The 14,025-nt window shown below is 40.8% G+C and overlaps 2 protein-coding genes across 5 annotated transcripts in view; both read left to right on the top strand.

Moving 5' to 3' along the window:
- march2 (membrane-associated ring finger (C3HC4) 2) overlaps nt 1-5,532 on the top strand; it is a 9,670-nt gene extending 4,138 nt beyond the window's left edge. The window contains 4 exon segments of the mRNA XM_043223193.1: nt 1-63; nt 764-770; nt 773-972; nt 1,704-5,532. The exon segment at nt 1-63 is cut by the window's left edge and continues 151 nt beyond it. Coding sequence (XP_043079128.1) covers nt 1-63; nt 764-770; nt 773-972; nt 1,704-1,862 — 429 coding nt within the window. The 3' untranslated portion in view covers nt 1,863-5,532.
- A 1,000-nt stretch (nt 5,533-6,532) lies between these two features.
- hnrnpm (heterogeneous nuclear ribonucleoprotein M) lies at nt 6,533-13,527 on the top strand. Of its 4 annotated transcripts, XM_043223191.1 has the most exons (17): nt 6,534-6,800; nt 7,455-7,630; nt 8,898-8,950; nt 9,535-9,542; nt 9,623-9,716; nt 10,350-10,610; nt 10,697-10,850; nt 10,953-11,002; nt 11,112-11,172; nt 11,271-11,369; nt 11,475-11,516; nt 11,929-12,000; nt 12,083-12,187; nt 12,285-12,316; nt 12,380-12,910; nt 13,006-13,057; nt 13,132-13,527. In XM_043223191.1, exons 1-17 carry the CDS (start codon nt 6,754-6,756, stop codon nt 13,293-13,295), a joined length of 2,001 nt encoding a protein of 666 aa, XP_043079126.1. In that variant the 5' UTR covers nt 6,534-6,753; the 3' UTR covers nt 13,296-13,527. The 4 variants fall into 4 exon arrangements, with proteins under 4 accessions (XP_043079124.1, XP_043079125.1, XP_043079126.1 ...); XM_043223189.1 differs by having other exon boundaries at nt 6,533-6,800; nt 12,285-12,910; XM_043223190.1 differs by lacking the exon at nt 11,475-11,516 and having other exon boundaries at nt 6,533-6,800; nt 12,285-12,910.
- The last annotated feature ends 498 nt before the right edge of the window (nt 13,528-14,025 follow it).

A 14,025-nucleotide genomic window follows, 5' to 3' on the forward strand; every position in this document is an offset into this window, starting at 1 on the left:
GAGCTGTGCCACACCGAGTTTACCATCGAGCGCCGGCCCCGGCCCCTCACAGAGGTAACAAAGGTTAATGCCTTTAGCCTTGTCTGCATGGCTCGGCCCCGCTTTGCTGTTGTATGCGCTTACATGATATATATGTTAAAGTTCTGCGTAATAACATATCAAATCAAATTCAAATGATCACATATAGATACATGCAGACATGCAGTGAGATGTTTTTTACAACCGTCCATATTAATTATATTATAATTTAAAATATTATTAAAATATATAGAAGTAATCATATAAACATTTCTAATATTTTAAATGCTGATAAAATGGGTACCTATTATGAGCTTGTTTGAAGAGATTTAAAATGACTGGTAATTTGTTTGAATTAATAATAGAGTTTAACATCATCTAATAATTAAGCCTGACAAGAGTGTTTCGGTATATAAACTATTATAACACTGAATGATATTGTAGTGGGCATCTACTAAAAATTAATTAAAATTAATTAATTAAAAAAATTAAGTTAATCAGGACATGTATACTATTACATAAATAACATTTTAATAAGTGCATGTATAAAATGTTTTGTGTACATGTATTACACAATTGTTTTGACGCTTTAAAAGTGAGAAAAATGCTATTTTCAATATGAGTTAAGATGAAGATATTGTTCAAACGGGTCTAAGAATAGATTAATGGCCATAACATGTAAACGCAAACGGAGCAAATTGTCTATCTCTTCCTTATCACTGATCCTCACGCCATCTTTCAATAGTGGCTCAGGGACCCGGTCCCAGGAATGAGAAGCGCACCCTCTTCTGTGACATGGTGTGCTTCCTGTTTATAACCCCCCTGGCGGCCATCTCAGGCTGGCTGTGTCTACGGGGAGCACAGGACCACCTGCACTTCAACAGTCGCCTGGAGGCCGTCGGCCTCATCGCTCTGACCATCGCGCTTTTCACCATCTACGTCCTCTGGACACTGGTACTGCATTACATACAGTTATACGCACATTTACATTTTTACGCGTTTCCGTTTTGGGGAATCACACAAAGACTTGCCCGAATCGTCTGGGTCGTAGTTCGCCCCCAAAAAATCAAAAGCGAAAAAATAGAAATAATGCGTTGTGTTTGGTTTACCGTCATGCGAGGAACTTTTATTTCCTCCGGAAATGCTAAATATATGTTGTTCTCTTTATCAAAATGCTAAAAAAAAAAAAACATGCACCGCTCTTATCATGTGCTTGCTTTGGAAGATCAAAGTATTTTTTTTTTTTTTTTAGATATTTGTTCAAACGTTTGCTAAAGTAATTGCTCTCCCTGACAATGAAAATGCCATCATTTACTCACCTTTATGCCACTCCAAACTTGAGTAAGGATATTTTAATAGGAGAACAATCAAACATATCATACCTTTGTGCTAGAAGCTCTGCAGACATGCATATGATTCTCATTAACCTAATGAGAGGAAAATCTCATTTTAATTACCATAATGCAAAAATAGTAATTTTTACATAGTAATATATATATTTTTTTGTACCACCTTTAGTTTACACTGGCTAAAAGTATATTCCGGTAATGAAAATTGGAGAGTGGACTTGTACTTTCTTTTTCTTCCAGTTTTGGCAGGAAATGCAACTCATATTTTTGAAAAAATTCACCATTTTAACCCGTAGAACCTGGGCGCTTGAACCGAAACCTGTCCTTGTTTTGCAGGTCTCGTTCCGCTACCACTGTCAGCTGTACTCGGAGTGGAGACGAACCAATCAGAAGGTCCGCTTGCTCATTCCCGACACCAAGGGTGCACACTCCACCCAGCATTCCTTGCTTTCCACGAAGCTGCTGAAAAAGACAGCAGACGAGACCATAGTATGAGAGACGTGGTGCGGGGGGGAGCGGGGCCCGATGGCGGTGGTATTAGTGTGCTACAGGTTCTTGACACGGCGTCGTCGACTAGAGCCGCGGCATTTTTGGATGCATTCTTTTCTATTTAATCCTTTTTATCTAAATATGTGAGCACTTCATTTATTTAATTTTTTTTTCACGAGTCTCTTTTAATGTTTTTTTGGAGCCTTTATAAGTGTGTTGTTTTTTATTTATTCGGGGGCTTGAACAGCCAGGCTGAGGCCCCGTGCTGTTCAGTATGCATTGTATTTGAAACAATCGGAAACCTAACTTATGTGTGTAGACGATTCCTTTGAGCGCAGCGGCGAGGGATTACGACTCGAGTACATACGGCTGCTGAAGCTTAAAACCAAACCTTTCTTTCGTTTTTCGATGTATCGTTTTTCTACTCATCTACCTTCGAGTACTTTCCATCTTAATCCGACGGAGTCATGCCTAAGCGAACGTGGTCCTCGTGGCTCCTGTACGATTTAGTCAAGATATAAATACAGAAATATACACACACACACACTAAGCGAACAAGTAAGCTCTAAGCTCTGTATTACAGGGCCGTTTGCCCGGGCAATGAATGTGGAGGCTGATGTATATCCGCGAGAGCGAGTGCAATAAAACCCCGCCGTCGGCATGACTCTGCTGTGAACACGCGCAGGTTTTCATGCATGCCTATTTCATTTCGCAAATCTCATCAGATCGGTGACCGTTCGTGGGTTTCGATTTCGCGCACAGATCAAAGGCTATCTGTCCCCGAACCGAGCGGCCTCCGAACAACGTTAAATAGCATGCGGTGGTTTTAAAGTCGTAGCACTTTCTGACAACGTAGCCTAGATGTGAGCCGAACAAATGTAGATACGTGTACGCTTTTGGGATGCAAATACGTGGCGACTTTATATGTTGTTGTCGAGTCGTGATAAGCGCAGATGCAAACAGACCTCTACAGTTCATTGTTGAATCATTTTCGAAATAATTTTTTTTTTTAGGTGAGTGTTTAAAGATGAATGTGTATGCGTGTTTACAGTATGCGTTTTGTGAGCTCCGGCTCTTTGTGCTGTTTAGTTACAGCATCAAATGCCCGAGGTTGAGGATGGCGTGCTTGGGATCTTGTAGCAGTTTACTTTTGTGGAAGATGCAGGTCAGGCCGCGGTAGGAAGAAGCAGTTGCGAAGCGGTTTGCCAGACCAGTAACGAAACCGTCGTCCGTGAACGACACTACAGTGTTTAAACAAAGCCGTCTTTTAGCTGTGTGTCGAATTGGTGCGAGATGATTCTGCAGAACGCCAACCATCAGATTTTTTTCGTTGCAATGGGATAGGCAGTGTTTGCACATTTTCCACACTTAATGCGGACCCTTTCGCGCCTTATGCGCTCGACGTGGAAGATCTGGGTCTAGAAAATGCGCGGGAAAGTTCTCTGAGGGAATTGTTCACACGTAGATGAAAATCTCGTTATTCGCTCGCCCTAATGTCACTTCAAACTGTTAATCGCGAAACAACTTTGGCGAATCATTTCTAGAATGCGCGCGATGCAAATTTACGTCGACGCTGTCAGGTTTCAAGATCGCAATTAAAAGGTTCGTAGGAAACATGCGCCCCTTTCAGTCCATACCAGAGTTTTGCGCGATAACCAGAAAGAAATAAAAGTGGCAACCTTCTGCAGATCTTTAAAATGCATAGATTTCAGTTGATCTGCCACTTATAGCTTTTGTTTTTGACACTTTTTTTTACAATTTTTTTTTCGTCTTTCAGTTCTTGACGGAAGCTCGGTTCTAACATTCGATAAAATTTCACAATTCTGCTTTCTAAACAACACCAGTGCTTAGTACTTTTCTCGGTTCAGTTTCTGATTATTTTGAATTGTCTGGTATTTTAAAAAATCCTGGCTTTTGTCTCACAATCCTATTCTGGGAAGAAACGTCTGACTTGGGAGGCGTTAACTCTAGTTACGTGAAAGTTACGTGAGAAACTCTAGTTACGTGAAAAAAAGCGACTGTAGGCTAAGAATTCAGGAAATAGTCGAAATCGTGAGATATGAACTTGTCATTGTTAGAAATAAGTCAGAATTGTTAGATTTGGTTTTAACAGCATGTGAGTTTGGAATAACATGAGGGAGGGGGGGGGTGAATATTGACAGAAAATTATTTTTGGCCGAACTGTTCTTTTAAGGCTAATGAAACGAGCTACCTAAGGTCCTTGGATTCTTTATTGTAAATTCTGCTGCGTCTCAATTGTAAATGTGTAGATAAACTGATGTCTCTGTTGTAAGAAGTGTCATGTGCTGTAGGTCCAGGGTTCTGCACGCGCGTGTGTGTGTGCGTGCGCGCGCGTGTGTGTGTGTGTGTGTGTGTGTGTGCGCGCGCGTGTGTACGTACGTACGTGTGTGTGTGTGTGTGGAGCGGACAGGCCCACGAATGTCTGGATTATTTGCCGACCACTTGTTTTAAAGGACGCAGCTGATCGGCTTGCGCTTAAACGCTTGTAGTTCGCGCCCAAACAAGCGAGTTTGAAACCAAAAGGTGCTTCTGTAGTCGGATATTCAAACATGCAAAAGGTTTTTCCCTCAAATTCATCCCGCCTCCCGTCAGCCGATTTCACATTGGACGACGGGAAGGAAAAAAAAAAAAAGGTTTCCTCTCTAAATGGATCCTTTATTTAAAGGGGAGAAAATTGTGCAATAGATACACTATACACGATGGCATTATTTGTTAATAATAATTATTTTGATATTTTTGTAAAGTTTTAGGAATAATCCATCATCATAATAATCGTCTTTCCCATTGCTCAGTGTTTTTCTGGAAAGAGGTTGCCCATTTTTACCATCGTTATTTCAAACTAGTGGTGTCGGATCACCAATGACGGGCAACTTCACCAGCTTAATGCTAACTTGAGGAATGCTGTCTCGTTGTTGTGCTTCCACCTGCTTTCTTCACTTTTTGGGCCATTCCTTGGTTATTTTGCAATGTAGGGTAAATACATCGAGAGTGCAATTTAAAAAAAAATAAAAATACTACAATGCAATTCTTACCTATAACCTTAACAATACATGTATGATATATACATAGACGTAGATGTTGTTGCATATGAAGGACTTCAGAGAGACGATGTTGAACTCATGATTTTATTGTTTATTTTGTGTTTTTAACTTGCAGTGGATGCCAACGAGCTGGCCACAATATGCAACACTGCAAGAGCAGTTCAGCGGCTCGAATGATGATGTTAATAAAAACCGAAACCTCTCTGTTCCTCCAGTGCATGCTTTCTTATTTAAATACAACGGCACTTTCACTAATTTAATAATGGAAAACATCCGTCGTAAATTTCCGAGGAGGAGGGGGTTGACTTTTGTTTGCAGTTTCAGAAAAGAAAGCATTTCCAAATCCGTACGCGCGTTCACACAGTGATTCAGTTGAACTCTCTCTCATTTTGCCAGTGTGTGTTTTTTAATGTATCCATGCGTATTATTTTGCTTCTGTTTTCATTTATCCACCGAGCACAGGATTTTGATCACTCTGAACTTTTGAAATACTACGATGTTTATGTTGTGCAGTGGCTAAGAGAAAGATGTCTGTAATGTCCTCACCAAAATATGTTGGTGCTTGAAATCAGCCAAGAAAAGTGTGCAAAGCAAATTAAAAACGATGCTCTGGATCTGGTAACCGTGCTGTTGTTCTTTACGAGAGATTTCCGACAGGTTGCACTCTGACTTTTGCACAGCAGGCCGTTTATTACGAGCTCTGCATTTATTTTTTTTTTTGGTAGTCTGCTTTCAACGCAGAATAAAGATATAAATAATATTCCTTAAGAATTCTGAGATATAAACCCGCGATGCTGAGAAGTTGAGAAGGATGTAAACGCGGAATTGCGATGGAAAAGGTCTTTGAGGAAAAAAACGATGCAAAATACGGAGTCGCAGTTAACTTTTTACCTGCTGTGGTCTTTTACAGCATTTTAATATATTAACAGAATTTCAAAAGCCTCTTAGGATGTTAATTGAATTAGAATTTTTTATTTTCAATAAAGATTTTAAATCAAATGAGCTGAATTGGAAATTTAAATGAAATTGATATAGTCAAAAAATTATTACGCGGCATTACGCGGTGGAAATAACATTTAAAGCATTTTTAGAAAAACCTTTTTAATTAATAATGAATTAGTATCCAACACAAGGAAACGTTTAAAGCGTGGTTTGCCTACTTTTTAAAGATTACAACTTGAATGGAAAACAATTTAAAGTGATATTTCGATGTGTACCTTGATTTTTCTTTGTTTTCTTCACACACACATTTCACCACAATACATTTTTGTCTCTTTCAAAAATATATAATAATAATAATGCAATAATAATAATAGAGTAAAACTGTTCATTGTGCTGAAAATGACAGAATCTCTTTCTTAGAATATTTGGTTACTTTCTGAATATTTGGCTCTTGTGCATGTGCAATTAAACACGCAATCCTTCGTATTTTATACGCGTTCAGAAAACAAAAAGATCTGTTCTCAAATGAACCCAGTAAAGTCGCAATGCTCTGGTTATAACAACAACCACGGTGAAACTCAGAGAAGTCCCACGCTACCCGGCCACCTGAGAGTTTCAAACCAGAATGCGTCACACGCTGTTTCCCATCATGCACCTCGTCGCTGCCAATATCTGCCTCGCGCTTTCAGCGTCGCCGCCATTTCACCCGACGAAGGACTCGAGCGGCGACCGGACGGTTTTTTTTTGCGGTAGCGGCGACGCAACGGGACAACAACACGACCCTAACCGGTTTTACGACTTCAACCTGCTTTTTAATCGGCATCTAGACCCAGTCCGCGTGGTTTAGAAGAGTTTGATCCGAAAACGGAGGACAGCGAACAACTGAAGGCAAAATGTCGTCTGAGGTTAAATCGGAGAAGCCAGAGAAACAAGAACAAGGGTAACGCGACAACTGCATGCTTTTTTTAATCCCACGTTTTGCTGTTATATTGCTAAAATGATAGCGTGTACGGGGTGTTTTTGTGTGCGTAATGCGTTTTTTATTAAGGTTAGCTAGATTGCGCTGAAACGCGAGCGTTAAAGGACGAACTCGTTTGTTTGGTTCGTGTCCCGATGAAACAAAGAGTCGTCGGATCCACAATGGGAGGAAACGAGCCAAAGAAACATCACGCACGAAATGTGCCTGATATACGAAATGAAGCGCGTAGACGAGATCTGAACCACTTTTTTTGTTACGCAACAAATCCAGGTTGAGTGTCCTTTGTTTGCTGCGGCCTAGTTTGTTGCGCGTTTGGTCAATTTCTTGCCCGTTGCAAACCACGAATTGTTCTAGATGCTAGCATCTAGCAAGAAATTGCGTGCTTTTTTGTTCTTTATCACTTAAAGAAAATAATAAAAATAGTTTCGGTGGCTGCGAACTGAAACCTGTTACAAGTTGTTTGTGGAATTATTATTATTAATTTTTATCGCGTTTCTTATTAGTAGAAAGCTTTAGAGCGACTAGCTTAAATGTGCATTTATCAAGCTCGATTGCATAATTTTCTCATTGGCTGGAAAAACTCTTATCGAGTTACATTTTCCCCCTTTAATGCAGAAATGCGGTGAACGGCAAGTCCAACCATGAGTCGAGAAAGGAGAGGCCCCAGAAGCGCGGTGGAGGGGGCCGCTTTGAACCTTACGGGAACCCCAACAAGAGATACCGTGTGTTTGTCAGCAACATCCCCTATGATGTTAAATGGCAAACCCTCAAAGATCTCATGAAGGAAAAAGGTACGTTTTCGTTGCGTTCAGCTGCACATCTACGTTAGCCTAGAGCCATGGAGCTTTAGTTTTGGGGGTTTCGAAGGTGGCCACCTACTCAGTTGCTTTAGGTCAGAGGATAAACATCCCATCATGGGGAAGTGGTCTGTTGGAAAAGTGTCTTGTCTGTTGTGGAAAACGATTAATAATTCAAGCTCGCTAATGTTGGTGGATGGCACTTTAAAAATTGTGCGAAACGCACGTACACACAGAATCGAGTCTAATCCATTTATACGAATCTGATGCCATCATTTGGTCTCTTTGGCTTTGGAGAAAGTGTGTAGTTTGTTTTTTTCCCCAACCTAACCTGTTGGTTAGTATTTCAGTACTATATGAGTGGTCACATTTTTCCCTATCCATGTGTAGCAGCCCCTCCATGCTTAATGATTCGTACGCATGGGGAATTTCATGTGGAAATTGTTGCCTGTAGAATTAAATTGCATTTTCTTTTTTAGGTGAATGCCAGAGTGAATGTTGTTGCAGCTGATCTTCATTATTGTGCCCTTAAAAATGGATGTGATTGATTTCTGGGGGTACAGGTCTACAGAGTAAAGCAGCTTCTTAAGCTGGTCCTTGTTTTATCTTGCTGGAGAAATGCCAGGTGGTTCTTCGAGGTAGTTTTTGACAAAACTAGACTAGACCTGGTTTGGGTTTGCAGTCTCATCTAATTCTATTGAGTGTTCATCCAACTGGACGTGTTGGAGCTGGTTTGGCTAATCGATTAAATTCACGAGTCCAATTGTTTAGTTGGGAAGCCAAGTTGGTTCCAGGTGGACGAGGTTTCGGTTTCTGTAACTTCAAACCATTTATTTTAAGCCATAGGTTTAGATTATTTTTTTTTATTCAATAACTTTTTATTTTTTTTGCCCTAATGATACGGTTTAGTTGTTTGGAATGTTTTTGGAGGCAGCCGAAGACTTGCTAACCTTACCAACAAAGGCCATAGTTGACAATCCATCCAATTTCGATGGCTCGGGAGGTCAAATCCTTTTGGTCAGTCTTGGATGTTGAGGTTCCCAGCAAGGACAGCTTAAGAAGTTTTCCTCAATACACCTTTACAGCTTGCTTCTTGTAGACCTGTACCAGAACTTGTGCTGCTGAGGTGCTGGGGGAGGAGGCTCTGGACTCGCAGGCCGAGCTCACTCTCACCGTCCCCCCGTTTGTGTCTGCTCTAAACCCCAATTGTTCTCTCGGCTTCTCTCCCCTTGGTGTGTGTCGTCTGGAATCTGATTTGTAGTGGGTGAGGTAACGTACGTGGAACACTTAATGGACGGAGAAGGCAAATCAAGGGTAAGTGCAAGAGACGAACCTCCATTTGTCCGCTTGAGTTCTTACATGTACTCTTAGATTTTAATGTGGGATGTTCAGGACTGGGTTGAGAGTTCAAAAAGTGTCGTCTTGGGTGGCATTTGAACAAAAACGGACGCCGACTGCGGTTCTGAGTGGAACCGCAGGGATCGTTTCCCAGCTATATAGTAATTCTCTGGTTCTCGTGTGTTTAGAAGGTAGATTTTTATTTTTTGCACTGCGAGTCTCATTATTGGACTTCAGGTGGTGTTCAGTAAATATACATGGCGTCAATGATTTGTTGAGCGACTCAAGTAGTGGGTTAATAACCGAAATGGAGCCTGAAAGAGTAATTGGAAGGCCGCTTGTGTATTCTGGTCGTCAATTAATCCTGTCAGCCATTTTGAGTTTGAATGTAATTTGTTAACCGTTGAACACCACAGAAGCATTATATGAATATTCTTTATCAATTTAGTATTTTTCCTGAATCAGTTGTCGGGTGAATTCTTGTGGCTCTTGTCTAATTGTCTCTCTCATTCCTGTTTTGTTTGTTCGTTCATCCTGGCTGGTTTGCTGACTGAACGAAGGGTTGTGCGTAAGTATCTAGACATTGATCATGGATTTTAGAATTTGTTGCTTTTGTGCAACCCTTGCTAATTTTTTTTATTTTAATAGGGTGGTTGAGTTCAGAACTGAAGAGCTCATGAAAAAGGCAGTAGAGAAAGTCAACAAACATGTCATGAACGGTCGTCCTCTCAAGGTCAAAGAGGTGAGTGCGTCTTGCAGATATGGATAAAATTACCTGTTCCCAATTTTAAACATTTCAACTTATTCTTCTGTAATTGTAATGAATATTAGCTAATTGAATGTTAATGTTTCAATAATAGATCACTGATTGAATATTAATGCTGTTATTTGTTTTACATTTTTTACAAATATTGAAGACCACATGAATCATGTAAAAAGTTAAATGTACTTTTGTTTGTCTTGGGTTGTAAAAATGTTTTGCAATCCATTGGAAATATTAAATTTTTTTTTGTTGGTTTGAATTAATGAATGTAATGTTAAGTCACACCAAGATTTTAATGTACAAAGTGTGAATTTTGTGCACTATATTAATGTACTTTTACTTGTCCACTAACTTTTGTAATGTTTTTGTAATGCAAATGAATTTTAGGGTTCTATGACATCAGTTTGTTTCTCAAATATTTGGGTTTTTCATTTTCTGGGTTCCATTTTAATGATTACATTAAATTGTAAAATTCAAAAGCCTCATTTTATTTTTATATTTATTCATTAATTCTGGATTTTCTGCTTCACTGAGGTCATGGGGACTCACATTTTCAGTTTATTAAAAAAAAAAAAAAAAAAAAAGTTAACAATCTCCTTATGCTTCTCTAAGGATCCAGACGGCGTGATTGCCCAGCGTGAAGCTAATCGGGCTCACGGGGGTGGAGGTGGAGGCGGCGGTGGACCCCCAGGCATGGGTGGAGGCATGGGAGGAGGTATGGGTGGGGGAATGGGCATGGGGATGGGCCCAGGGCCTGGCGGTCCTTCCATGGTCAACATCCCACCCAGTCTCATGAACAACCCCAACATCCCCAACGAGATCATTCACGGACTCCAGGCTGGAAAAATCGGAAGCACCATTTTCGTGGCCAATGTAAGACTTTGAATCCTTTTTGAAACCCTATCTCCAATATTTTGAAACTTGACCCCTGACTCTTCATATGGTGTCTCTCTGTGCAGCTGGACTACAAGGTCGGATGGAAGAAGCTCAAGGAGGTGTTTGGAATGGCTGGAGCGGTTGTGCGTGCAGATATTCTGGAGGATAAAGATGGGAAGAGCAGGGGAATGGGAACGGTCACATTTGAGATGCCCATTGAAGCTGTTCAAGCAGTCTGTATCCTTCACAATAGCTTTTGATATGTGGCGTTAATTGGAATAAGGTTGTTAATGCTAGTTAAAATGTGCTATGCTTGATGTTTTCCTTAATGGATGTTAGCAATGTTCAACGGACAGCTTCTCTTCAACAGGGTCATGCACGTCAAATTGGTGAGTAATCAAATGGAAGTTTATCATTGAAGCTCGTTTCAGGATTGCAGAAGATTAGTGGTACATTTGCACTTGCACAACTCCTCAATTCACTTCATTGTCTCTTCAGGATGAGAAATCTCTTCCCAAAGGTGACTTTGCACCCCCAGACCGTCCTCCAGCGCTTCCTCGTAAGTCATGACTTAAATTAACATGACTATATGGACCATCAGACGAAACTTGTATTTGGTTAGTTTCTTCTCTAAACCAGTTCCTCCATCTCATGCAGGTGGTTTGAGTGGTGTCGGTCTCGGTTTGGGACCCGGCGGTCAACCCATCGATGCTACCCAGCTCAACCGGGGTGGAATGGGCAACATGGGACCAGGAGGTAAGAGTGACACGCATGGGTTTTCTGATTTTTTTGGGAATGTTTCCTCTTGTATGCACTCACTGAACATCACTCCCCTCCCCTCTCCATGAAATCATTTTCTAGGAATGGATGGAATGGGATTTGGTGGCATGGGTAGAATGGGAGGTATGTGGTTCATCTCATCAGCCATTTTTTCTTGTTTTGATCCCATCTGGAAAGGACCTGCAGGTGTTACTGGTTTGAGTTTCATGCTGTGGATAATGCGCATTCTAAATGGACTCGGCAACCTTAAACTAAAGTTCACTGATCTCCACTAAACTGTGGGGTCATTTTGGAGGAGCTCAGTGTTATGTATTCATTATTCCATGTGTTGTGTATTATGAATTGGGAAGTTGTATGGTTGTACTGTGGTTAAATTTTTATCTATGAAGTAGCCTTCAAAGTAATGCTTTATCTTGTTTTTGTTTTTTAAAGTTTAAAAGGCTAATTGTAAAAAGTTACTTCATTTACTAAATCAATTTTAATCAAACACTTTTCTCGCCAACATGACTTTAATTCACATGTTACTGATCTTCAGGGATGGATAATTTTGGAGGTGGCATGAACAATATGGATCGTTTCGGGCCTTCTGGAATGGGAAGAATGAATGGTATTTTATTTTTATTTTTATTTATTTTTTTGTTAGTTGGGTTTGAAATGTTTTAATTTTACTTTTTAAAATGAAATTGCAGATATGGACCGTGGAATTGGTGGTGGCTTTGATAGAGATTTCGGTGGCCGTAATGACATGGGTATGTCCCGTAGCAACTTTGGAGACTCATTTGACCGAGGAATGGGTTAGTCACATTGACATTTTAGCTCCTTTTACATTTCTTTGGACGGTTACATAATGTTAACCCTTTGAATTAACTTTTTTTAAATTTTGATTTCCAGGGAACTCCATGGGAATGGATCGCATGAACTCTGGCATGGACCGTCTTGGTGGTGGTGGTGGAGGTGGTGGTGGTGGTGGTGGAGGCGGTGGCGGCGGCATGGACCGTATGGGAGGCCTGGATAGAATGGGAATGGATCGCATGGACCGAATGTCAGATCTGGATCGGTTGGGATCCGGCTTCGACCGAATGGGTTCAGGGCTTGACCGTCTTGGGCCCAGCATGGATCGTCTAGGATCAGGCCTTGACCGCATGAGCTCCAGCGTGGACCGCATGGGTCCTGGTGGGTTCGACCGCTTGGGCCCGTCTGGTATGGATCGCATGAGCGGCGGGATGGACTTTGCCTCTCCTATGGGCATGGACAGGATGAACACAGGCCTCGACCGAATGGGTTCAAACTTCGACCGCATGGGCTCCGGTGGCATGGACCGCTTCCCCTCCTCGGGTCTGGACCGCATGGGCTCCGGCATGGACCGGATGGGCTCTGGTGGCGTCGGTGGCCAGTTTGACAGACCTGCTGATATGGATCGTGGCAATTTTGGGACTCCTTTTAGTGGGTCTGGACAAGGAGGGCCAGGGTCTGGTGGAGCCAACGCCAGGAAAGGCTGTCAGATTTTTGTCAGAAATGTAAGTGTTTGATCTTAACTTCCTGTTTTGTTTTTAAATATATAGAAATTATCAATCATAACATAATTGTCTTTTTTTTTTTTTTTTTTTTTCAGCTGCCCTTTGACTTCACTTGGAAGATGTTGAAGGACACTTTCAATTCATGTGGTAAGACGCTTTCCATCAGGCTTTTCTTTTGCATTTCTTGCTCTTGCTTTAATCAATGACTTGTGTTTTGACAGGCATTGTGCAGTATGCAGACATAAAGATGGAGAACGGCAAGTCCAAGGGCTGCGGTGTGGTGCGCTTTGACAGTCCTGAGACCGCCGAGCGGGCCTGTCGCACCATGAACGGCTACCGGCTCAACGGGAGAGAGATCGACGTCAGGATTGACAGGAATGCATAATCCTCATCTTCGCCTACTGATTCCTTCCACCCCCACACTATGCTTTCCAAATTATTTGTCCGTTAAATATTTGTATTTGTGCCGAATGGTACACTTTTTTTTAGTTTTGCCTATGACTTTTAGAGACCAAATGTTTTGTTTTTGTTTTTTTTCTCCCGATTTTTATTGTGATGCTTTCCAAGAAATTGCCTTTGTTAAAGGTTTGCTAATAAATCTCAGCATTGAGAACTTAGATGTGGTGTTGTGTGGTTCTTTGCAGCCAAGTTTGGCAGTGTTTTGGCAATTTGAGATGGACGGGTTTTTTTTCTTTCTTACCAGAGCTTTAACTTCAGTTCAGTTTACCTTCAAAATGTAAAAAATGCAAGTCTTAATGCGACACAAACTACAAAATGTAAAAGAAAAAACTACTAGACAAATGGCAAACCTTTTAAAATTCAACGTCTCAAGCTCTACAACATGTTAAGTTCCATACCTCTATGTAAATATACAGCTATGAAATGTTGACCGTTGCAAAACCTGCAATTTTTTTTTCATCCCTGTGTAGTTACAACAGCAATTTTCTTCACTTCACTCTTAACATTTACTAAATACTGCATGGTGTAATAATGCACAAAATGGCATTGTGATAAATGAGTTTGAAATTCAAAATACATTCTTAAAATTTTATAACGCTACATCAAAACCAAAGAACTAATTGAAAAAAATTTAATTGGAGAAAAAAAAACGAATC

The sequence above is a fragment of the Puntigrus tetrazona genome, chromosome 22, assembly GCF_018831695.1.
Source record: "Puntigrus tetrazona isolate hp1 chromosome 22, ASM1883169v1, whole genome shotgun sequence".
Taxonomy (NCBI): domain Eukaryota; kingdom Metazoa; phylum Chordata; class Actinopteri; order Cypriniformes; family Cyprinidae; genus Puntigrus; species Puntigrus tetrazona.

Coding starts and splice junctions, on each gene's coding strand:
- hnrnpm (XM_043223189.1), top strand. CDS start 6,754: ATGTCGTCTGAGGTTAAATCGGAGAAGCCAGAGAAACAAGAACAAGG. Junction 10,851..10,952: donor TGAAGCTGTTCAAGCAGTCT/GTATCCTTCACA, acceptor AATGGATGTTAG/CAATGTTCAACGGACAGCTT. Junction 12,911..13,005: donor GTCAGATTTTTGTCAGAAAT/GTAAGTGTTTGA, acceptor TTTTTTTTTCAG/CTGCCCTTTGACTTCACTTG.